Genomic DNA, 24840 nt, shown 5'->3' on the forward strand with positions numbered 1-24840 from the left:
GTTCTTCTTTGATATCATGGAAATCAAAGAAGCAGGATGTGGTCAGCTCAAGTAGTACAGAAGCTGAGTATATAAGTATGGCACAAACCACAAAGGAGTTGTTATGGTTCAATCAGATGCTGAAGGATCTTTATATCACTCAAGATTCACCAGTCAAGCTTTATTGTGACAACAAGTCAGCTGTATACATTGCCACAAACCCAGTTTTCCATGAAAGAACAAAGCATGTGGAAATTGACTGTCATACGACAAGGGATCAGATCAAGAATGGGTTCTTGAAGCTCTTCCATGTGTCTTCTTGCAATCAACTGGCGGATATACTCACCAAACCATTACAGCCGGGTCCTTTTCATAATCTACTTGGTCGTATGTCGATTTCAAACCTTTATACTCCTAAAGATCGTTCGGTTTGAGGGGGGTATATTAACATATAATGTTTATATTGTATACTTAGAATAGGATAAGGTTTCCTTTAGCTTATTCCTACTCTTAATATACATGTACATATAAATACTCTTGTACAGTCTTATGATTCATTAATGAGAATTCTATTCTTTCATATCAAAGTGTTAATATTCTTCTAGTGTTTCTTGTGTACGGAAGACAGCAGCATTGTTTTGCATTACTCTTTGCATGTTTAAGCGTATTTTAGAAGTTGGAAGCGAACCATTAGAGTTTCTTATCCGGTCCAACCATTCGATACTCTTCGCACCCGCATCCTTCTCTAGAGGTTTCAGTTTCTCGCCTACATAACCAAAACAAATTTCCAGAAGCTCTCACATGTATCAAACTTGAAGAGATGGAAATATATGTATTACTTACCAGGTTTTTGAATCTCTGCAACTCTGTTTGCACAAGCTCTCCCAAAAACAACAATGTCAAGAAGTGAATTTGCGCCAAGTCTATTAGCGCCATGAACCGATGCACACGCTGCTTCTCCTGCAGCCATTAGTCCAGGAACTATAGCATCTGGATCATCACCTCTAACTGTAACAACCTGAGAGACTCACATGAATGTCCCAAAAACTTATTCAAGTACTGAAAACATATACATTTGTTCCAACACTAAAATTGGTTTGATCTTCTCATTTACCTCTCCATGGTAGTTTGTGGGAATACCACCCATATTATAATGCACAGTAGGCAATACAGGAATTGGCTCTCTTGTAACATCTACACCCGCGAAAATAGCCGCAGTCTCAGATATGCCAGGAAGCCTCTCTTTAAGCACCTCTGGTGGTAGATGATTTAGGTGAAGGTATATATGATCCTTCATAGGTCCTGTTAAAGAAAAATGTTGCATATGCTCTCAAGCTAATTTCTTATATATGATGAGTCTCAAAGGAGTGATATTTTACCTGCACCACGTCCTTCTCTGATTTCCATAGTCATTGATCTTGAAACAACATCTCTTGAAGCAAGGTCTCTAGCTGTAGGAGCATATCGGTCCATGAATTTCTCACCTTCACTGTTTCTGAGAATCCCACCTTCACCTCGAGCTCCTACAATATATGTTCATATCTGACAAATTTAACATCAATATCTTTTGTCTTATTCCTATGCAGGAAGAAACACATACCTTCTGTGATTAGACATCCGGCTCCATATATACCAGTAGGGTGAAACTGAACAAACTCCAAGTCCTGCAGCGGTAGCCCGGCCCGTGCAACCATAGCATTGCCATCTCCTGTACATGTATGTGCTGAAGTTGCAGAGAAATAAGCTCTTCCATAGCCCTAAAGTCTAAGTGATTAGTATGTTTCATAAATCCAAAAAAAATAAAAACATTTCAAGAAACAATTTTGTTACCCCGGTAGCCAAAATTGTAGAACCAGCATGGAAACGATGTAATGTTCCATCTTCCATGTTCAGTGCAATGACTCCTTGACATGTTCCTACTCATCATATACACCAAAAGCATTTATAAGTTGTATAGTATATCACTAATGCAACATCATGTTATCATACATACTCATAACAAACCTTTCTCAGTACTTACCATCATTGTTCATTATTAAATCCAAGGCAAAGTACTCCACAAAGAATTGAGTGTTGTGTTTCATTGCTTGGCCATAAAGAGTATACAACAGAGCATGCCCAGTGCGGTCAGCAGCACATGCGCAACGATATGCTTGGCCACCTGAATAAATCAGAGAGGTAACGGAACAATGATGAAAAGGTTGCAAGCAAACAATCTTCCACAAGAACTTGAGACTCAAAAAATCATGATTAAAACCTTTTCCAAAATCAAGACTCTGGCCACCGAAAGCTCGTTGATATATTTTCCCATCTTCTGTTCTAGAAAATGGCAATCCATAATTCTCAAGTTCAATCACAGCTTTTGGAGCTTCCCTGCACATATACTGAATTGCATCTTGATCACCTACACAACCAAAACCACAAAGCAATTTTACTTGTGTATACAGAAGTGAAAGAAGTCATTAAAATATTACATTGCACATCAACATGTTACATCACTATAGAAATCATCATCGTACCTAACCAATCACTTCCTTTAACAGTATCATACATATGCCATCTCCAATCATCTTCAGTCATATTACCCAATGCAGCATTAACACCTCCCTTCAACAAAAACGTTCATAACTTAATTCAACAAACAAAGCAAGCTTGAATTAATTTAATAACCAGATTAAGCAAAAACGTATAAGTAACCTGAGCTGCAACTGTATGAGAACGAGTTGGAAAAAGCTTAGTGATACAAGCTGTGTTAAAACCATGTTCTGATACTCATATGGCTGCTCTAAGCCCAGCACCACCAGCTCCTACAACAACCGCATCGTACGTATGATCAACGATTCTATACGATGTTCCATCCCCTGTCTTTCAGTCACAAAGAACACAAACAGTTTGAATCAGAATTGGTTAATGTGACATCTCAAAAAAAACAAAATTATTACATTTGCAACTCAAAGACATGTTCTAATCAGACATTTACACAGTAGATCCGAACAAAGCAACCAATTGAATGATTAGAAACACCAAATAAGAAACAAAATCGAGGATTCTCGTACCGAAGGAGCTGAGAAGAATCTGGAGAGTTGAGAATTGATGAAACCGCCTTTAGATTCCGATCTCCTCGCCGCAACTCGAAGGCACCGCCACATCTCTCCGTCACTACTAAACTCACCACGAACTCGTCTACCCAAAATGGAAGACTCGTTTTATATAAACTGGCTTAAGAATTTGAAAAAATGTTTTCAAACTCATCGTGCCAAATTGGCTATAAAAGAATTTGAAAATGTTGACAAAATTACACCTAGACCAGAGGAAGTCTCTCAACGTGCCATCAGTAATACCAACGGTCAACGAAACGCCATATCGGCGAATACGGGCTTTTAAAGGCTCAGTAACAAGGTAAAATGGGCTTTATAAGGCCCATAATGTTGCAAAGTCAGAATAGTTCGGTACGCATTAACTTTGGCCAAGGCAGTTCCGTTGCTCTGCTCACGGACGCCGGAGAAGAGACATCGGAGATCGACGAATCCATTCATATATATATAATAGAGAGAGAGAGAGATGGAACCGAGGGAGAGAGATCTAGAGCGATTGATCCCGATGCATAAATCAGCAGCTTCACCACGCGACGTCGTTTTATCTGTTCCGCCGTCTCCTCTCGCTTCTCCGATTCACGTTGCCGGAAAAGAGGTTTCTCTCTCGCTCCCCTGTTTCATCTCTCATATTATTACAGAGTATTTATCTAATTATTCGTTTTTTTTGTTTTTTTTTAACATCTGGATTCAAAGATTGTGAAATGTGTTCTGCAAGTTTTTTTTGACCTAGTGCTTTAAAGTTACTTGTATGTTAAGTTATTCTATGTTAACAGGCGATTTACAAAGTCATCAGAAGCTGGGCCTCCAAAAAGTTCATGACCGGATGGTGAAAATCTCTTATCTGTTTCTTTCTGACTTATAATTTACTCTCAAAAGGTTTTTGAAACACACGTTAAGATCTCTTGTGTGTACAGTGTCATATTGCTACCAATCGCTGTCACATTCTACTTCACATGGTGGTTTATTCATTTCGTCGACGGGTTCTTCTCACCGATCTATACACATCTCGGAATCAATATGTTCGGTTAGTTTCATTTTGCATCTCTCATCTAAGTTGCATTGCTTGTTTCTTATGTCTAACGAAGAAATTGCAGGTCTTGGATTTGTGACATCCATCACATTCATCTTTATTGTTGGTGTATTCATGTCTTCATGGCTTGGAGCTTCAGTTCTCAGTATCGGAGAATGGTTTATCAAGAAAATGCCTCTCATAAGCTACATTTACTCGGCTTCTAAGCAAATTAGTGGAGCCATCTCGCCAGGTTAAAACTCACAAGAAACCAAAAATATCTTACTTGCTAACAAGTATCAAAAAGGTTAACCTTACCCTTTAATCTCCTTTGATCAGATCAAAGCTCAGGTGCATTCAAGGAGGTAGCCATTATCAGACATCCACATATGGGAGAATATGCTTTTGGTTTCATTACATCAACTGTGATTCTTAGAGGTCGTGCTGGTGGAGAAGAACTATGTTGTGTTTATGTTCCCACCAACCATCTTTATCTTGGAGATATTTTCCTTATTAGCTCAAAGGACATCATAAGACCTAATCTCTCAGTCCGGGAAGGCATAGGTAGTTTTGTGACTTGATCTAGTAACTCTCTTCAAACGTTCTGGAGCTGTAACAAACCGATCTCATTGCTCAAATTTAATCTTCTTTTGTTTTCCAACAGAAATCGTTATCTCGGGTGGTATGTCGATCCCACAGATGCTAACAACGCTGGACTCAGAGATCACTCACAGGTCGGTAGTTGGAACCTTTGCCATGCCACCTGTGTGAAGTTTGATGAATCATAGTTTTATCCAGAAGCTTAAACGGAGCTTGCTGGTTAGGTTACTGCAACATTTGCTAAACCAAGAATGTTGGAAAGTTTTGGAATCATAATGATATATAAGTGAAAGATTTAGAGTTTGGATATGTGTTGTTTAAGCCTAGTTTTAACTTAGACACGCAGTATAAAGAAGTTTTATTTGAATTCTTTTTCGTGTACAAAATAAAATTGCTTCAAGAGAGTTTTGTATACACAGACGTATTCAAGTTATTGTCTTTCACATCAGTGTGTTTCAGTCAGAAGTTTTATGAAAAACTCAAACTATGCGCAAAAACATAAATCTTTCTCATAGTATATTGTTTCTATTGTCAAATGCTGGAAAAGAATGAGAGAGACACAATGGTGTATAACTGGTGGATTCTCTGGAAATCCTTTGAGAAGCAAAATCTTATCAACTAATGCTACAATGGTGCATCATCAATGCCTATGTGTAAAGTCAAGAAAGTGCAGAACATAGCGACTTGTATGCATCAACGCAGAGTTTAAACTTCTCTTGCGCTGCAGCCTGCGATTATCAAAACACAATTTATCAACACATAAACTTCATACAAAAACTGAGACAATCCAATCTTTGTTTAAAATCATACCTGAGAAGGCCCCTGGTGCTTATCCGGATGCCACTTCAAAGCCGAAGACCGGAAGCTGTAAAACAGGAAAAGCTTTGAGGAACACTTATTTTAGATTTTGGGCAGCATCGGAAGCAATTGAAAGACTTACGCATTCTTAACATCATCAATTTTGAGGGGACCATCTAGAGGCAATCCAAGAACAGTCCTTTCAGACCGAGACCCAACATTCAAAGGTTCATCAAGAGACTCATTATTCCAACTTTTGCTCCTTTGAGATTGACTGGTCCAGCTCCAGCCTTCTCTCCATTCAAATCCTGATGTCGAGTCTCTCGAATTTGAGGTATTCTGAGATTGACTTGTCCACTTTTCTCTCCATTTGTTCTCGAAAGCATTATTAGCTTCAGTGCCAAATTCATCGTCAGGATTTCCTTCTCTGTGCCATCCTGATTTACAATTAAACAAAAGGATACAGCAAAAAAGAGAGCCAAGAGTTGTATGGTACTAAGAAAAAGAAAAGAAAGCCACTCACTTTTTGTTTTCTTATCCCGAGGCTTCTTGCCCCGGCCAGGTGGAGGTTTTTTCTTCATATGCCTTTCCCGGATAAGCGGATTTGGCCCGAAATGCCACTCATTCTACGTATATGAAAAGAAGTACAATGTAAAACACTTGAGCAAACACATTAAAAAGAAAAAGAAAACCAGAACTCTATGTAAGAACAAAGTTTATAAAAATCAAAATCCATGAAACTACAGCATGACGAATATACCTGAAGTGGATCATTAATTCCTCTGTGGAAGAGGAGTTTGTCTACAGTCTTTTTAGCGCTAGTGCGTCCCTTCTCCTTTACAGTACATGTGAATCTTATGGAGGAGTTCTGGGATCAACATTTGCAGCTTCAGAGGAGAACTAACTCTCTTATGAGTTTGAATAGATACACAAATAAATGACCACACACACACAAACACGCACACCAAAGATATCAATTTCTTGACAAGACAAGCACAGGTTTAAAACAAGAACTTAACAACATAGATTGCATTTCTATTAACAACCAATCCTTCCAAATTCATCAAGAAACATTCATTTTCCTCATATGAAAGTACAAAAATTTGCAAAACCAATTTGGTTGTAATGTGAGCTACATGACCCAATCATGTGATCCTCTTTTGACTAAAAGCAACCCAAACTTGTGGAAACTCTCAGATTTGGTAACAATTTCGATCTGATAACACAAAACCCATATCACAATTCCTATTCTTGATACCAATTCAATCAAAGTTTCAGCTTTTACATTGCTCATTAAAAATTATACCTTTGAAGATCGTTCACCTTCAGAATCCCTACCCTGCGATCAAAAATTAATCCAAGAGCATCAAAACATCTAACTACAGGTGCTCAAAGATTCAATGATGAAGCTAATCTTTATAGAGAAGGATCTTACGGAACCAGAGTTATTCCTCGATTTCTCAGACAGAACACTCGTCGAATGAAATGGAGCGAAACGAATTGCTTCTGTGGCATTTGGTAATGACAATTCTACAATCCCAGAACTTTTCAGCGACAAGATGCTTCTCAATCTAAACATAGTTGGATTCCACATAAAGTAAAAATGAAAACTTTCGAGAAATTGAGAATACAATAAACAAATTCAAAGGTTTAAAATTTCATTGACGCGAAATGAGAGATTTGAGGAAGAAATGGGAGGAGAAGACGACTGAGAAGTGAGAGAACAGGTTAAAAGAAACAGAGACCGTGAGGGTTTTTTAACCAGACCGGTTTAATTGCGTCCTGGTTTAAGTTCGGTTTAACTTGGTAGATTACGGAAACAGAGCATGAAGCCAAAGTTAAAAAAGTTTGTCACTTTGATTATGAATGTAAGAGATACAAATCCAAAATCAAACAATAGTAGTTTCATGTTTGAATCAATCATACACATACGTAACGATCTAAACATAACACAACTTAGTCGAAAAAGTATAAAAAAAATCCAATCTCAATGACATTGCTTTTTAGCTTACATTGGTTCTACTCTCAGAACCCCCCAAAAATCTCTTCTTTTAATCATTCATTGATCTCTCTCATTGATGAGGAGCAGGGCTTTTAGTTCCCATCTCTCTGGAATCATGACTAGGTGTTCCTTCACAGTCACTGATTGGGAACTCTGTGCTCGACAAAGCTATCTGTCTGAACTTCTTCATGTCTGCGTTGTAAGATGTCTGACTATAATCTGAGCTTGCTCCCGATGACCCGTAAATGTTACTCTGTCCTGGCTTCACACCTTCGTTTAAAGCATCCAGTGACACTTCTCCTTCTAATGCTCTTACTATCTGCAAACCAAAACATCTTTTGTTACTTATTATCTGACAAATACTCAAAAATTTGGGTTACATAAGTTTGATTGACCTGGCTCATCTTTGGACGTTTACGCCCCGAATAGCGAATGCTAGCAGCGGCACAAGTCACCATTCGAGCCATTTCTTGCGGGTTGTAGTTGCCTTCAAGCCTTGCATCTGCGAGCTCATTAAAGTTTCCATCTTCTAGCGAGCTAGCCATAAGAGGCCGAGCCTGTATTTATAATCCAAAAGCAATCATCAGTGCCAAAAAAAAGGCGAAAACATACACAATTCTTGTATAACAAGAAACATATATTAGCATATACCCAATCTACTAAGGTGTCGTCCATAGTGCTGGTATTATCAACCGGTCGTTTTCCAGTTATGAGTTCGAGTAACATGACACCGTAAGAGAAAACATCGGATTTCTCTGTTAATTTACCGCTAGATGCATACTCTGGAGCAAGATATCTACACATGTTTGTGCAGAGAAGTAAATTAGATCAGTACAAAGGTTCTGTTTCTTGATTGGCGCGAATAGTATCTTATGGTAGGGTAAAACGCTTACCCGAAAGTTCCCATCACACGAGTAGAGACATGAGTGTAGTTATCAGAAGTTAACTTAGCTAATCCGAAGTCAGCCACCTGAATAAACAAATGTCATAAGTCATGCATCATCAGCTTTTAGCACAAAAACCAAAGTGGAATGCGGCTACTAGTTTATCACCATTGCATCAAAGTTGAAATCCAAGAGAATGTTTGCAGACTTGATGTCGCGATGAATGATCCGAGGATGGCCTGTGTCGTTTCCTCAGCCAAGAAAGAAATCACTTGTCAGAGACAAAGCTTTCTTTGTTTTATGCAACAATGGTGTTAAGAAAATGAGACTGGTGAATGTTTGAAACTTACAGTCTTCATGAAGGTAAGCGAGTCCTTTCGCAGCACCTAATGCGATACGCATCCTGGTGGAGAAATCCATTACCGGAAGATTTTTCCCTGAACCAACAACAACAGGAACAAATGTTACAATTTTCTTGAAACTGTAGAGTAGGCTAAATTGTTTTTAAGTGGTCTAGTTACCATGAAGATGATATTCCAAAGTATTGTTAGGAACAAACTCATAAACCAACATCCTCTGTCCATCAGCTATGCAATATCCAACCAAAGAAACAAGATACCGATGATGCACACGGCTAATGATATCAACCTCAGCTTGAAACTCCCTCTCTCCTTGTCCACTACCCGATTTCAAACTCTTAACCGCGACTTCTTTCCCGCTAGGCAACACACCTTTATGAACATACCCGAATCCTCCCTGCCCCAAAAGGTTGCCATCCGCAAACCCTCCCGTTGCAGCCGCAAGCTCTTGGTAAGTAAAAGTGCTCTTGTTAAATCCAAGGGCTAAAGCAGGCGAAGGAGGAGGCAAAACCGGGCGTGCTGGTCCAGAGTACAATTCAGAATCATCTACACTTGTAGGCATCCGCGGTGGAGGAGGAGGCGGTGATGGTCCACCGCCTCCCCAACCACCAGGAGGGTATTGGTTTTGGCCTTGTGGATTTAGGTTCCAATTTGGATAATTGTGGGAAGCATTATTGTTGTTGTTTCCATAGTATTGATACTGATTTCCTGAACCAATATGAAGAAACCTAAGCTTTTTGATATGTGTTGAAACATATGTGTGTGTAAGTTTATACCTTTCATGGGTTCAGGATAGTAAGAATCTTTTCTCTTCTTTTTGCGTCTAAGACAAACAATGATAAGCACAATCATCAAAAGTCCAGCTCCAACTAATACACCTACTATGATCCCAATATTCGTATTACTTCCTCCTCCTCCTCCTCCTCCACCGCTGCTGCCTCCGCTAGAAGGAGGATTATCCGAGGGAGAGCCGCCATTGCCTCCTGATGGTGTTGATCTGCTTCCACCGTTATCTCCATTACTCCTAGAAGGAGGAGAAGGAGGAGAGCCGCGTGACGGTGGAGGCTCGTTTCCACCGCCATTCCCTCTTTGTGACGGTGGTGGAGGAGAATTATTAGAGGAATTAGGAGGAGAAGGAGCTTGTGGAGCTGGTGGAGATGTTGAACCAGGAGGTGGCGATGATGATGAGTCTCCTTGAGAAGGAGAAGGAGGAGAAGGAGCAGGGGGAGAAGAGGAGGTTGAATTGGTATTAGACGACGGTGGAGATGGAGAAGAGGTAGAGTTTGACGGAGGAGGAGCAGATGCAGGAGAAGAAGCCATCAGAGATCAAAATTCTCCGGTAACCAAAAAGAAAAAACTCTCCGTCCGTCTTCTCTCCCTTAACCACTCAAATGATTCTGAAAAGAACAAAAACGTAATAAAAAAACAGAACAGATCATGATCAAAATGGTGTTAATTTGGGCATAACCTCTTTTGTCTTATTATGTTCTCGTTAGATCTTCAACAAAACAGGTGAAAAAAATGCTAAATATGAAAGATTAGTTAAAGAGATTAGCATGTAAGTGTGTACCTTAGATGAAGAGATTAAGGGGGAGAGGAGTTGTTTTTGGGTAAATTGGTGAGAAAAATGATAATAGGAAGGAGGTGAGATTTTGAGATTTGCTCTGTCTTCATTCCGAGAAACATGCCTCTTCTTTATCTCTAATGTCTGTCGTAATAACAGTTTTGTGTTTTAGTTACTATAATAATTGTAATAATCTCCGGTCTAATTTTTCTCTTTTTGGCTCCGTGATATTAGGAGAAGTAAGGTTTGTTTGTTGATTCATTTCCACGTAAGTGGTAGTAAGTTAGTAACCGCATGCATTCTTAATTATTCTTACCCTTTTTGTTAGGTAAATCTCTGGTTTAATCTTGTCCATCGGATCATGTTACTCATCTCAGATCCTTCCACGCGGTTTTGATCATAATGCTAGAAAAAGAAGTGTAGCTGCAAACTACTGTATTTATTTTTGAACATTTATATTGGTGTGGGTATAACTAGAGGCGGTTTAGTGTGTTATTACAAAGACTAGGGTACAACATGTTGAGCTAAATCTTGGTTCTATGTATAATGAGAAATTAAAAGACTATAAGAGATCATATGTTGCATTCATGTCCCTTTGGTTACGTATAAAAAAGACCACATCTCGTATTCTAGAGTTTATTCTAGAGTTTGATCCTTAATTAAAGCCATTGATGAAGTTGCATCCCATGATTTCATTTGTTAAGAGTCTTTATACGATAAACAAGACAATCAAAAACATAATATTTATAGAGCTCGCGCTTAATATTTTCTTTAGAGAAATCCAACAAAAAGAGATTTATAAGTATGTATATAAGTTTGTCAATGTAATCAATTTTTTTTTTGTCTACGTATGCAACTATACTTCTGCATAACCTTCATAGTCCCCTAAATTTTCTATTTTGTTATTATATTAAGATATCATGAAATTTTTTGTATATGCTTCAAGAAACAAGAATCCTCGTCGGTCATGGTCGGTTGCTCCCATATCTTTGGGACACGCCAGTGTCCGACAGTGTATCCCACACCTGCACATATATACGTTAGGTTCCTAAAAAAAACATACATGTATTTCTTGTATAATCAAAATGCCTACTACTCACTTTTAGATTCCCCTCTGAGCCACCAATAGCGAGCAAGAAGGGGCAGTCCGCAGAGAATGATACGGAGAACACTTTTCCCTGATTGATGTCAAAGTTTGGAATGGTGAACAAAAGAAACCAAAGTTTGAAAGATACTTATTAATGAATAGCTCTTACCGCATCTGGCATGTGTGTAGCAATCCATGATGGTTGATTATTTGAAAGATCCCAAATTTTCACACTTCCATCCTCAGATCCTGTAGCCAAAAGCTGTACATATCGAAGAATGGCTTAAAGCTAAACCACTGCATTATAAATATATGCTAGCTTGGACTCAAGAGAGAAAAAGAGAAGCATGTATGTACGTACATTGGGCGCATGTATGTTGTATGATATGGAGGAGACTTCATTATCATGAGCATGGAGAGTAAAATTTGGTGATAGATGAGAAGCACGTATATCAAAGCCTTTCACAGTTCCATCTTTGAGACTTGCCTAACATGGAAAAAGAAAAAGATAATGAGTCACATCAATTATCTCAGCTATTCACATGTCTATTAGAAGAGCAAAGAAAGCGTAATGCACCACAAAGGAGTGTTCACTGTGAGGATCCCAGGCCAAGCTTTCAACTTTGCCCTTGGTAGACCATTTCAAACCTGAGTGTGAAGGGTCCCTTCCATCTTTCTGAAACATATATACATATAGATAGAAGAAAAAAAAACACAAATCAACATAATGATAAAGCTGGTTAATGTAGAAGACTCCAGTCACATGAATGGAACAAAACAGTCACCAATACAACGGTGCGATCACGAGACCCACTGAGGAGTACTTCTGGAGCATAATGATTCCATGCGACCGCGTGAACCTGTTAGTTAACCAGTACACACAAAATAAACAATGAGCATGCCACATATGCTTGAGAGAGCATAGAAACAGTTTTTATCCTCATACCTTGTTTTTATGATGCTCCATAGTGACCTTGCACTTCCCTGTAGCCACATCCCAAACCTTAACTTTTTTGTCAGCACTGGCACTAGCAACTATATTCCTATTGTTCCAGTAAAAAGTAAAAAATGAGAGCAAATATTGGACAGAAATTTTCAATCATGGAACCATCAGAGAGCTTAAGTTAAACATTTCTACCTAAACTCCTTGTTCCAAGCAAGATCAATCACTGGTTCAGAGTGGGAATCTTGTGATGTCTAGAGTGAGAGAAATTAAGACAAATAACTAAGTTACAACATGACACATTCTAGATAAACAGAGGAGTTAGATAATTTGCAAAAATTGGGTTTCAAACCTCTCCACCTATTCGTCCGAGTCGTACACAAGGTAGCACCTCTTTTACCTGATCGAGCATTGTATAGTCATATTAGTTAATGATAGATAAAAAAAGAAACATTATAAATATCATTAAAAGCCAGTTTACAGTTACATACAAGATCAAGATCCCATATCTCTATTGAGGTCTCCATAGACCCAATAGCTACAAAGTTCCCTGCCAACACCAAAGAAAAATGATAATCTCATCCATACCAAAAAAAAAGAAGAAGAGCCGCGGCTTGGATCCACACACTAACCTTTTTCCCTTCCTTTGAGAGGACAATCAAGCCATGCCGTGCACAGTGGTTCCTCAGGTATAATTATGTCATTACGAAGATACAAGTTGTGAGTGCCATTCCCGGTGTCCTCGTATACGTAGACCTCAAGATTGTTGGTTTTATCTCTACTAGTAGCGCAGATGATCAGTGAATCAGTTGGCCTAATTGTCATATCATCAAGATCCTCGGAGTCATACTTATCCTAACGTATACCAACATGATATAATCAGCTGAGTTAGAGGGTTAAAAGGTTTATTAATTAGTATATTTTACTAAGGTTGCAATACAAACAATTGTGAGAGTATCCTCAAGGTAGATTTAGTAAGTATGATAAGAAAACTAATACCTCGGTATTATTTAGGTATGGATCCATCTCATTGCTTGGATAATAAAGGTCTCCTTGTCCAGAGCTAAACAGTTCAATTTCTGAGTCCAACACAAGAATGAAGTAAAACTGTATATTAACATATGTAATATATACAAGAATGATACTATGTAGGAAATAGAAAGAGCTGAGATATATATACCATCATCTTCTTCGTCATAGTTATCCATGTCGAGTTCTTTCAAGAAGTTGACTACGTTATCAGGATCTGCTGAAGTAGACGAAGAAGAAGAAGCATCCTTGCTTTCGGAACATGGTTTGCCAAAAGATTTTGCTACAGCCTTGGCATGAGCAACTTCACAATTCTTTATCTCATCGTCCATATCCATGTCACTGAGACTGTATCCGATGTAAATGTAATCAGTGGGTGTCTGGGTGAGCTTTTCACCTTTTTTTTTTAAGAGAAACAAGAACAGACTTAATAAGAATTTTCTCACCTTTTCTTGAAAGTGCCATTATGAATGAGCTCTTTGATATCCTCCTTAGAAGGAGACTGAGCCTCATAAGGCATGGCCTTTGATGCCCCTTTTGGTATCCATGAAAGTGAAGTTATCATTCTTTGTTACAAAAAAAAAAGTTATCATTCTACAAAATCAAATCAGAAGAGAGAGCGAGAGAGATATTAAGAAACCATTAGTAGCCAATGTCTCTGTCTTGTTGGAAGAAGAAATTAAACTTACTGCTATGACTGTCAGAGAAAGAAGAAGAAGACTTGGGGAGGAAACAAACCGTTCTTTCTGCTTCGATCTCTCGTTTTAGCTTATTAGAGAAACAATAGTAACATTGAGCCATAAGCTCCACAAAAAAAAAAAGGAAAACAAAAGTAGCCCTAGGGTTTCGGACTCATGTCAAGATGGGCTTTTCATTTGTTTATCCACTAATTAATCTGATTTTACTATGGTACTACTAAATTTTTTAAAGTCCATTAATATTTAATATTTAGTTAAAAAAAAAAATTTCATCAATATTTTAACGTTTTCCCTATAAAATTTCAAAGTATAAAATTTCCGTTTTGAAGAAAAAAGGAAAATAAGAAAGAAAAGGAAATAACTAATAAGAATGAAAAAAATGTAAATTATTTTTCTTTATAGGGTCGCTTAAATCATTCTCAACTTAAAAGAAGAGAATAGAGCAAAACAAATTGCTAAAAGATGAGTGAAACTATTTAATTTTTAATCTCTCCTAGTAATCTTAAATCCTTTCTTAAATCTTGCTTGGTTCAATTTTTAACCTCTTCTCTTCTAAACTATTTTGAGCTGTTATTGTCTTTGTGTTTGTGGTTTAGAGTTCTTTATTGAACTGATCTTGTCTGAAACATTAATACAATGACTGTTGGGCCGGAAGCTAGGAAGTTGCATAATTATTAGTATGGCACAATAAACCTTTGGTTGCAAAGTAACCAAAGTTATATTTTGAGAGTGTCCCTCAAGGTAGTTTCAGTAAGTACGATAAAATAAAGGGTTTGTTAGCAAACTAGTACGTTTTTGAAACATAATTATAAAAGTAGTACATTACTATTCATAATTAGGAAAATAGTACAATTTTACTATTTCAGGTATCTGTACATATAGACAACTGTACAACAACACATTATTGTACATAAAATATTTGTACAAAGAGAAACAACTACAAAAACACATATTTACACATAAACAAATATACATATATAGACAAGAAAAACATTTGTACACGTACAATTATACGTATATATAGACCGATGTACGGATGATTTTCCGTACAGCGACACACAACTGTACATAAGGATAGCTGGACGTATCAAAATTTGTTTGAAAAATATTATAAATTATTAGAATAAAATGCATATCAAATTATAGAGAAAAAAATGTAGATTTTTATGTAACTGAAATTTTATTAAAAACAAATTTATTTTGATTAATATTATAGTTATTAGATTTAAAGGGTTTTTTAATAGTGTCTAAATAGTGTCCAAATAGTAAAAATGTATTAGTTTGCTAATTATAAATAGTAAATGTACTACTTTTATAATTATGTTTCAAAAATGTACTAAAAATCCAATTAATCCTAAAATAAACTAGTAACTTTTACCTCAGTATTCTTTACAGAGTGGCTATGAATTGTCTCTGACTCTGTTTCTATTCTTCTTACAGTTTCAAACATACATCACTTCATTTTTTTTTAGTCATAGAACATTTGTCTCTTTGTTTTGTAATACTCATGATATACAAATTTCTCGCGCTACAGTAAACAAATTGCATTCTAAATTGCGGGAATAATATAAAAATGTGTATTCAATGATTTATCTGTATCATCCTTACAAAAACACACCTTACATCGCCGACAAAAAAAAAAAAAAAAAAAAAAAAAAAAAACACACCTTACATACAATTAATAGATAAGCCAAATCATGTTGGATTAAACAAAAATTACATGCCAAATTATTCTATATATATAACTATGATAATCTAACCTAATTATTGACTCTCTTAGTTTGAAATTGAATCTCTAATCCGTCGCGATCACCACGAGGACCCCCACCGGCAAAGAGCTTCTCCATATCCTCCAAGGGTACTCCTTTTGTCTCCGGCAACATAAAGAAGAAGAACCACCATGCCGCCACCGCTAGTCCAGCGAACACGAAGAACACACCGCCTGTCGTTATCGCCTTCGTCATCGATAGAAAACTCATTGAGACCGTCGCATTCATGATCCTATTAACCGCAACGCCTATGCTCGCTCCCTGTGCCCTAAGTCTCAACGGGAATATCTCGGAGCTGTACACCCACGTGATAGGTCCAAGCCCGATGGAGAAAAACGCTACAAATGCATACGTAGAGACGATGCTTAAACTCAATGCCCACGCTAACCTCCCAAATCGCTGAACCATCGTGAGACTAACCGCTAAACTTGTCAGAGCGAAGACCATCCCACCTGTGCTGGTTAATAGAAGCTTTCTCCGACCTACCTTGTCTAGCAAGAAAGTAGCTATTATTATGAAAAAGGCCTTAGTTAAACCTACACCGACCGTGGCTAATAAGAGCTTGTCTTTAGAAACTACTCCAGCTTTCTTGAATATTCTCGGACTGTACAACACGACAGCCTCGATCCCCGTGGCGTGCTCGAAAAAGTGTATCCCCACGGCCGCGATCAATATCAAACGCACGGCAGGTCGCGGTTTTATTACCAACTCCCTCCATACACTTTTGCCGTGAGTCTTCTTAACCCCACCGCCAACTTCTTTCACCGCTGTCTCCTCCTCTATTTCCGCCGCGATTAGAATATCTCTGAACCGTTCTTCGGCTTCTTCTTCCGTGTTGGATACCAAAGCCATTATTTTCTTTGCCTCTTCTAACCTACCTTGCATCACAAGCCACCTCGGAGACTCAGGCATTTTCGTAATCCCAAAAGCCAATACCAAAGAAGGGAAAGCCGCGATCCCAAGCATCAATCTCCATCCAAGCCTCAACGTCAGTTTCCCAAAACAGTAGTTGGAAACATAGCCAAGTAAAATCCCAAGACTAATACAAAGCTCGGGTAGAGAAGTGAGAAAGCCTCTATGTGAAGCAGAGGATATCTCGGCAGAGTAAACCGGAGCTATCATAAGAGCAAACCCTACACCAACCCCGGCTATACATCTTCCGACCATCAAAACAACGTAGTTTGGGCCGTAACCCATAAGAACAGAGCCCACTAAGAATATCACGGCGGAGAGAGCAATAGTATAACGTCGACCAATAACGTCGGACGTTTTTCCCGCCGTTAGTGATCCGACGAGAGCACAAAGATTCAAGATTCCGGCCAATACTTCGATCTGAGTGTCGTTTATTTTGAGATCCTCTCTTATAAATATCTGAGCTCCGCTCATAACTCCCGTATCTAAGGACAAAACACATTAAACAAAGTGAAAGTTAGATTCATTGATATAAAAAAAAAACATAATTATATTCAACTAAATAGTTATATTATATGTTATGTAGAAAAATGTTTACCATATCCAAAGATGATGGAGATGATGGAAGCAACGATGGCACAGCCGCAAGCAAATTTGTTCATATGAGTCGGGTTTGGTTTCAAACCGGGAGAAGTATGACCATCAGCATGAACCATGGTGAGTCTTTTTTTTTTTATTTTGGTGTGTTAGATATTCAAATAGCTAATTATATCGATTATGTAACTTTCATATAGTATATATACACATACACGGTCCACCACTTGGATCTTTTGTAGTGGAAAAGGACGATCAGAAACTTCCACTGTTCCACAATCTACAGTGTTCGAAGGTGCCCACGTATTCTGGTACGAGAGCTAGATTTTTCTTTACAATATATATAACATTTGATTTGGATGTATGTACCTGAGAAGTATATCCAAGAAACGTTTGAAAAGAATTCCAAAAAAATCACAACAAATTAATTAAAATGAAGTGGATAGGTAAAGAATTTAACCATAGATATGTGCATCGAATATTCGATCAGTACTTAAATGCAGTTTTTTAGGAGATGATAATATGCTACTTGTAAAACTGGTTATTATAGTTTTGCAAGTTATGCATGTAAATGTCATCATATATGTGAATTCATTCATTATAGTTACATATACTAGGATAAGATTATATCAAAAATAGTTGGTCATCAAATTTAATACGATAAGATCAAAAAATATTTCTAATACGATATATAAAAGTCGCAATCTTATTATTCACTTTCGGCATTTTCCTGATATATGTTGAATAGTGGCGTAACCTTTAAAGATTCTTTTCCACATTTATATAATTTGGTGAACTAAATATATACGGTGCATTTGTTTTGTTATTTCATTTGGTTTTTATCTTATATAGTTCTAAAATTAAACATGTTTGGTGAAAAATTCCTAGAGCACGTCATGCGTGGTATAAGTCGTCACCATTAAATCTCATGTACTTTAGAAAGACAATAACATATTTTAAAATTCATTTTCAGTTTATTCCAAAAAAAAAAAAAATTGAAAAATCAAGTTATGTATTTTTATTGAGACTTTAAAAGTTAAATTTAAAAACTATAAAATTCGTTGTGTATTTTTTTTAGATGTCTAAACTTGCGGAAAGTAAATATTTACACATACGATAGTAACTATTATTTAAAATATAAATAGAAAGTAATTATGGATAATCATTCATCTGGCATCTATATAATAGGCAAAAACGCTAACATTGGGGATTTGTATACAAGTATACATTAATTCTATAAATGCACAAACGTGACAAATCCCACGTAAAAAGTAAAAACTTTTGAGTTGATTCTTTGAAAGTTATATTTGGTGAGCTGAAAAAGAAAGATACGTGGCGAAAACATACTTTTTGATTTGATTTCTTGAACGAAAACATAGTTTTTGATTTGATTTCTTGAACATCATACTATAATATGAATAACTTAACTCAAACAACAACTAGGCAAATTGCAACTTTTTTTCCACCTTTTTAATAAATAGTGTTGAACCAAGGGTTCACACAATGAATTTATTAAGGAAAGGAGAATAAATTCACTTTAAACAATCTCTCAAGAACTCGAATTGAAACGGATTAAAAAGAATTGATTTAACATAGAAATGAACGATTTAGGGTTTGCTCAAGAACAAGTAAGGAACTAGGGTTTTTGTTATTAAATGATCGATGCCCTAGAATAGAGACATCTTCTCTATTTATACAAGTGATTTAGGGTTACAATAAATGCTCCTTTTCCTTAGATTTTCAGAAGATATTGTCATAAATATTCGATTAGGGTTTTCGAAACCCTAATGATCCGAGGTCGTCTATTCCATTTTAGGAATGAAGCACCCTTTGCATTAATTGGACAATAAACCGGGATTCCCTGACTTATTGGTTTAATTCGATTCCGTCTTGGTTTAGGCCGGTATGTCGTTGGTGCTAATTCCTACACCAACAATAAGTCCCCCCCAGTTCGATGGGTCAAATGTTCATTCGAATTATGGAACTCCTAATTATGCCTGACCTAAGTTAAGAGGGAAACGAATCAAATATATCCGAATCGTCGCCTATCTCGGAAACGTTGCCACGCGTCATTCATCTGTGGAGCGGCATGTAGGTCGGAAGTCGAAGCGTCGCCTAGGTCATCATTATTTTTTCGTAGGTCTGTCTCCCGCTCGTTTCTATAAATACTCGTTCAATGCCTTTCATTTTCCTCATTTCCGCTTTTCTGCTCAAAAGGTAAAATTTCGCTCTGCCCTCTCTCCTCTTTTTCTTTTAACTTAGCGCCGCCGACTTTAAATTCTGTACGAGATGTACAAAGGGATACATCTGTCTGTACGAGATGTACTTTACCCGCTGCCGCCTGCGGTTTCCTCTGCCCGAACTCTTGTCCCAATATACTCATCGCCGTAAACTGGCGATCTCTCAGCTCGCTCCGGCCAGTATTTGCAACATCGTCGGAGTACTGACCCTAGCATCTGAGGTCGGTACAAGGGTTCCCGTCATGTGCTTCGAGGAGATGACGGTATTGAAGAAATCCATGGTCGCCGGCAACTTCACCGTGAACATGAGGGAGAAACAGAACGTCATTCCCGGAACCCGAGTCAGCAATTTCAAAGGCTGGGAAAAACGTTTCTTTTATGTCCGAGCTGACTACCTCTCACTCGAAAATCCTTTTGTTGGCTTACGCCGACGATGGAATAGTGATCCGGGTACTTAATCTACGTTTCTGTTTTGAATCCCCTTATCGTTCTGACCTGACTTCTCCTCTTTTGTGCAGATCGCATCCGAAATTTTTCTACGTTCCCACCGGAGTACTCCGACATTGTGGCAAGCCTGTTTAGCGGGGAGAATCGAGCGTGGGACCAATTTAGCCGAAAGCGAGTTGAAGAAGCGATGGGAAGAATTCCGAGAAAGTATCCAAACTTCGCAGAGGAGCTGGCCAAATCATCAGGTACTTCGGTAACCGCCCTCCAGGCTCGGGATGCCGAGCTCGCTGCACCAACAACAACGGCTATGGAAGTCGCCGTAATTGAATCGGCTACCGGAGGAGAGGTCGCCCCTACTGATCCTTCGATCGTGGATCTGGAAGTCGATGGTGGTGGCGAGGGCGAGGTTCCCGGGCAGGAGGTCGTAACTGCCGAGCAAGAGGTCGCTCTGTCCGAAGGAGACACGGCCGGGAGGAAGAAAAAGAAGAAGAGAGTCGACAAAGGCAAGGGCGTGGCTCTGGATTCTGGCAACCAATCGAGCCGTAAGAGGTCGGCCGAAGCAGCTGATCTAGAGTCTTCTGATCCTTTCCGATTAACTCGGAAGGATTCGAAGACAGACAAATTCTGCTTTGACTACTTCGGAGAAAGCTCCGTGGCTGGCGATCGTTATGCCTCGGCAGAGTTATGCCGAAATTTAAAATTTTCTTCGGAAATTCTGCCCGATCTCGACGAGCTGGAGTTCAAGGAGGACTATCTGAACTATACTCGATCCGCGTTGCAGGTTTGTTTATCGCTCCTTTATATCTGTCCTTTATATTTTGTGCATATTTTAACACAGTTTTTGTCTTTTTTCTAGTCGATCGCCTATGGCAACGCTCTCTTCTTCAAATATGAAAAGAGGGTGAAGTCGCGCTCTACGGCGAATCACGCCTTCTTAATGATGGAGAAATGCGCCAAAGAGGCCCAGGACAAAGTGGCCATGCTGCGGAAGCAAGTGGGAGGCTTGGAGGAACATGCCAAGGTTCAAGAGGGAGTCGTTGCTTCCTTAGAGGATACAATTGCCGGCCTTCGGGCCGAGAATGCGACTCTTGCTGCGGAGAAGGCGAAAGCCGATGGCGACCTTCAGCTCCTTCAGCAATTCTGCGAATCCGAATGCTGGCAACTTCGCCTAGATCGGCAGGCTGTGGTTGAGCGCACGAGGAAGAAGGCCCAAGATCGCCTAGATCGGGTGAAGGCATTCCTGGCCGAGAAAGAGGTCACTGTTCGTCCGAAGGAAGACCTGCCGAACCAGGCTCTTGGGGTCGAGGCTACGATTGACAGGCTTGTCAAAGAGTGCCATGCTCAGATCCCCGAGGAGGAAATCGCCAAGATCAAGGCGAACAAAGTCGAGTGTAAGGAGGTTGCAGACGCGCTTGACTATCTTGTCCTCGACTCTGCTGACCTGAACATGTCTCCGGACCAGCTCGGCTACGGTCTTCTTCGGCCTGAGGATCCCGCTCCCAGATCTATCCGAGAGCCACATGGATCGAATGCGGCAGCCTTCCAGGCCGACCTTCGAGCTCCTGACACCAATGATGACCCTCCTTCAGACCCGGGCAATCCCGAAGATGACGTTGAAGTCGTCTAAAGCTCTCTTCTTTTTTTTTTGTTTGATTGACTCTTGAACTCGAATGGGCCGCCGGCCCTTTTGTAATATATTTTATTTTGAATTTCACTTCTCCGACAGCTTGCGCCTACTTCTTCCAAAAAGCGGAAGTATTACTTTTTTTTTTGTATTTCCCTTACCCGTAAAAGTGGAAATATGCTTCTTTTTTAGCTTGAAATTGGTGATTTTCCTATATAGTCTTGCCCCGACTGCCAGTTTTGCTCCAGTAAAAGGCGGGGGTGATAGGTATAAATAGGCTGCCTGAAACTTGCGTCCTCTTTTTCCTACAACTGGTGTCATGGAGAAATCTGGTTCGACTAAAAGCGATGGATCATCTCCGTCCGCCGGTGTTGATATGCCAACTTTCACTGAGAAAGAAGCTCTTGATCGTGGGATGCCCTTGTTCCCGACGTTAAGGGTTCCTAGGACTTTGATGTCGCGAGTTACTCGACAAGAGAAACTCCGGTTAGAGGAGTTCTTCCAGGCTGTGTATGATAAACATACGCAGTACTTCAAACAATTTCTCATTGTTGATGAGATTAGATCGGCCTTCGATCATAAGTTGAAACTGCTGGAATCTCACCCGAGAAACTGGATTCCCTTTGGGTTCGGGCGCATAGCTCCGATGCCGACAAGCCTTTACGCCTACTGCGAGCAATGTATGCGGGATGTTGAGGCTAACCGGAATGCACCGCCCATCATGGGGATCCCGCGATGCCTCGAATTTACACCGTCGGGTGTAAAGGCATTTCTCATAGGCACATTGGCCAGTAAACCCGAATTAGACGAGGCCGAGGCGTTTGTTAAGAAGGTATCGGTACCGTTCCGTTTATGCGGATGTTGGCATCATATTTGCGGGGGATTTAAACAACTGTCTTTTGTTTTTGTTAGGTCGGAGGCCTCTATCAAGAACAATGCAGGGATTTGCAATTCTTTCGCCTGAAGAAAAGAAGGATCGACCTCTGTTTGGACGCCAGGCTAAAATCGAAGAGAAGGAAAGCGATTCTCAGGCTCGACGAGGCGGAGCAGAAGGCTCGGGCGTTGGAGACGGATCCAACCGATTGGGAGCGAACTGGCATACAGCTGCTTTGGCCAATGCTGAGTCGCCTTCTGCATGACACGCGTCAGGTCGCCGCTACTGGGGCGAAGGGTCCGTTGATCGTGGACTAGGCGATTTATTTTATGATTTTACGCCGATGTAATTTTATTCTGTCGTAACACTATTGAACCGTTGCATCCGATTTCAAATAATACTAGCCGTGTTTCTAGGCGTTTTAATTTAAATGGGGATTTCATGACTCGGCGGGACGCTTCCCGGCTTACAAGTTCACGATTGGCCATAGTTAAATATATTCGGAGATATCTCTGGGCTCCGAAGTGAGGAATTTCTTTCCTCGACTAGAGTGTACTTTGTCGGAGGGCGAGATATATCTTTGGACTCGGCTTACCTCCTTTGGTGCCGGTTCGGATATGGGTTGCGAAAGATTGACTTCTCTGGGTCGGCTGACTGTCCCACCCGAACACGGGACCTTTAGGTGCGAAACATTAATCTCTGAGTTCGGCTTACGAGCGCCGACCACCTGGCCAGGGTGTCGGGGATGCATACATGTATTTATTTATTATATATATATATATATATATATATATATATATATATATATATATATTTTTTTTTTTTTTTTTTGACGAATGCTGCGAAAGAGTGATTTGACGGGTCGTCACTCTGAGCCATCTTGAGATTCGTGAACGCTTGGTCCCAATTGACATGGTGATGCGTGCCCCTTCAGTGTATGGTCATTCGGAAGAGGTTGGTTGGGAAATAGCTGGCATTTAATGCGGTTTCCGGCTATAAATATCCCGCTTTTGGTATCCATTTTATTATCACTCAGCGATTCCCTCAATGGCCGGATCTTCTAGAGGGGCTGCTAACGATCCCTTTCTCCGCGGAGGTCGCCGTCGGGTAGAACAACTTAATGAAGATGAGACCAAGGCGGAGGTTTACAAGGCCCGAATTTGCAGGCTAAGCATGCACATCCGGTCACTTTGGGAGCGTCAAAATCCTAAGGCCGACCTCGAACGATATCTCGGGGTTGAGGAGTTCATAGAGAAATCCGTTTTGGAGCATGGCCTCAACGATATCCTTCGAGAATGTGCGCTGTCATCGGGTCAGTTCTACTACCTACAATCCTCTCTTGAACGTATCAAAGTCTCGTGGCTTCGAGAAGGAGACCTTGATTCGTTTGATGGGCCTCTCGTTGCGAGCCGGATGCGTAGCGAAGAACTGGAGGGATATCGCGCTCGCATTGCTCGGTTGTGCGACTATATTGTCGCGTTCAATAGTGCGGCCGAAGTCGCTCATCAAAGGGTTCGTGCAGAAGGTGTTGAGAGTTTCCTTCTGCTGATGGTTTCTGAGGGGGTGCCGATCAGAAGAAAGATCCTCAAACTGGCGAGGCAGGCAAGTTCCTTCTGGGCCGAAGAGGAGGCGAAGTATCCTCTTCCGCAGTTGGACGACGGCGACACCGACCTGTTTCCCGAATTCGTCGATTTGGGGGGCTAAGTCGGTCGCTTTGGCTAGTGGCCATTATGAGCTTCTTCTTCTCCCTTTTTTATTAATGCTTTTTTTTGTTTTGGCTCAAGAGTGTATTTGCCCAAGAGTGTATTTGCCCAAGAGTGTATTCTGTTTGTAACAAACTTTATCAAATAAAACGGGATCGTTAACGACAATCGCGCGTTCACTATTATTTATTTTTTTGTTTGCTAGCTGCACCATGTATCATGGTTTCCTACGTACCTCTTTCGAGGATCAAGCCAATCGTAGTTCACAGTACATCAAATGAAAGACTCGGATTCCCGAGCGAGGCATCCATCTGCCTTTGTGGTCGGATTCCCGACCTAATAGTAGAACCTTTTGAGGTGGGCCGCGTTCCCGAAGTGTTGCACTCGCTTTCCTTCCATGGTCGATAGTTCATAGACGCCTGGGTGAACTCGCCGTGCGACGATATAGGGGCCCTCCCATTTTGCTCCGAGCTTCCCGGCGTTGAGCTCTTTGGTGTTTTCGAAAACTTCTCGCAGAACCAGGTCGCCCTCATTAAAACGGCGTTCCCGGACGGTCTTGTTATAATATTTTGCTGCCGAGTTCTGGTAGTTTTGTATACGGATCATTGCTTGATCTCGTAGTTCCTCACT

The 24840-nt window shown here is 39.8% G+C and overlaps 7 protein-coding genes across 7 annotated transcripts in view; 2 read left to right on the forward strand and 5 right to left on the reverse strand.

Moving 5' to 3' along the window:
* The window catches only part of LOC17890947 (succinate dehydrogenase [ubiquinone] flavoprotein subunit 2, mitochondrial), a 7169-nt gene extending 4041 nt beyond the window's left edge, over positions 1-3128 (reverse strand). Inside the window, 11 exon segments of the mRNA XM_023786388.1 lie at positions 577-745; positions 823-997; positions 1094-1281; positions 1359-1502; positions 1580-1736; positions 1810-1895; positions 2000-2140; positions 2237-2383; positions 2499-2586; positions 2677-2844; positions 3036-3128. Coding sequence (XP_023642156.1) covers positions 577-745; positions 823-997; positions 1094-1281; positions 1359-1502; positions 1580-1736; positions 1810-1895; positions 2000-2140; positions 2237-2383; positions 2499-2586; positions 2677-2844; positions 3036-3128 — 1556 coding nt within the window.
* A 351-nt stretch (positions 3129-3479) lies between these two features.
* On the forward strand, positions 3480-5116 carry LOC17890811 (protein LIKE COV 3). The gene is made up of 6 exons (XM_023787013.1): positions 3480-3669; positions 3848-3900; positions 3989-4098; positions 4169-4336; positions 4423-4647; positions 4748-5116. The coding sequence occupies exons 1-6, from the start codon at positions 3541-3543 to the stop codon at positions 4852-4854; spliced, it is 792 nt and encodes a 263-aa protein (XP_023642781.1). The 5' UTR covers positions 3480-3540; the 3' UTR covers positions 4855-5116.
* A 54-nt stretch (positions 5117-5170) lies between these two features.
* Positions 5171-7192, reverse strand: LOC17890668. The gene is made up of 7 exons (XM_006298248.2): positions 6917-7192; positions 6788-6820; positions 6242-6349; positions 6005-6107; positions 5624-5918; positions 5494-5548; positions 5171-5411 (listed from the first exon to the last, which is right to left on the reverse strand). Exons 1-7 carry the CDS (start codon positions 7073-7075, stop codon positions 5343-5345), a joined length of 822 nt encoding a protein of 273 aa, XP_006298310.1. The 5' UTR covers positions 7076-7192; the 3' UTR covers positions 5171-5342.
* A 194-nt stretch (positions 7193-7386) lies between these two features.
* LOC17890817 (proline-rich receptor-like protein kinase PERK4) lies at positions 7387-10336 on the reverse strand. The gene is made up of 9 exons (XM_006297147.2): positions 10297-10336; positions 9503-10123; positions 8889-9434; positions 8718-8804; positions 8536-8606; positions 8377-8453; positions 8135-8279; positions 7879-8040; positions 7387-7802 (listed from the first exon to the last, which is right to left on the reverse strand). The coding sequence occupies exons 2-9, from the start codon at positions 10044-10046 to the stop codon at positions 7554-7556; spliced, it is 1881 nt and encodes a 626-aa protein (XP_006297209.1). The 5' UTR covers positions 10047-10123; positions 10297-10336; the 3' UTR covers positions 7387-7553.
* A 919-nt stretch (positions 10337-11255) lies between these two features.
* On the reverse strand, positions 11256-13914 carry LOC17893206 (periodic tryptophan protein 1 homolog). Its single transcript, XM_023786185.1, has 14 exons — positions 13796-13914; positions 13501-13697; positions 13320-13399; positions 12953-13175; positions 12812-12870; positions 12673-12720; positions 12516-12574; positions 12324-12420; positions 12163-12237; positions 11955-12053; positions 11739-11864; positions 11547-11639; positions 11391-11468; positions 11256-11315 (listed from the first exon to the last, which is right to left on the reverse strand). The coding sequence occupies exons 1-14, from the start codon at positions 13912-13914 to the stop codon at positions 11256-11258; spliced, it is 1413 nt and encodes a 470-aa protein (XP_023641953.1).
* Positions 13915-15685: 1771 nt separating this feature from the next.
* Positions 15686-17462, reverse strand: LOC17892457 (probable polyol transporter 3). The gene is made up of 2 exons (XM_006297409.2): positions 17327-17462; positions 15686-17213 (listed from the first exon to the last, which is right to left on the reverse strand). Exons 1-2 carry the CDS (start codon positions 17442-17444, stop codon positions 15808-15810), a joined length of 1524 nt encoding a protein of 507 aa, XP_006297471.1. The 5' UTR covers positions 17445-17462; the 3' UTR covers positions 15686-15807.
* Positions 17463-19819: 2357 nt separating this feature from the next.
* Positions 19820-21636, forward strand: LOC111831558 (meiosis-specific protein ASY2-like). Its single transcript, XM_023786186.1, has 3 exons — positions 19820-20012; positions 20081-20790; positions 20866-21636. The coding sequence occupies exons 1-3, from the start codon at positions 19820-19822 to the stop codon at positions 21634-21636; spliced, it is 1674 nt and encodes a 557-aa protein (XP_023641954.1).
* Positions 21637-24840: the final 3204 nt, after the last annotated feature.

This window comes from Capsella rubella, unplaced genomic scaffold (assembly GCF_000375325.1).
Source record: "Capsella rubella cultivar Monte Gargano unplaced genomic scaffold, Caprub1_0 scaffold_3, whole genome shotgun sequence".
In the NCBI taxonomy this organism is placed as follows: Eukaryota; Viridiplantae; Streptophyta; class Magnoliopsida; order Brassicales; family Brassicaceae; genus Capsella; species Capsella rubella.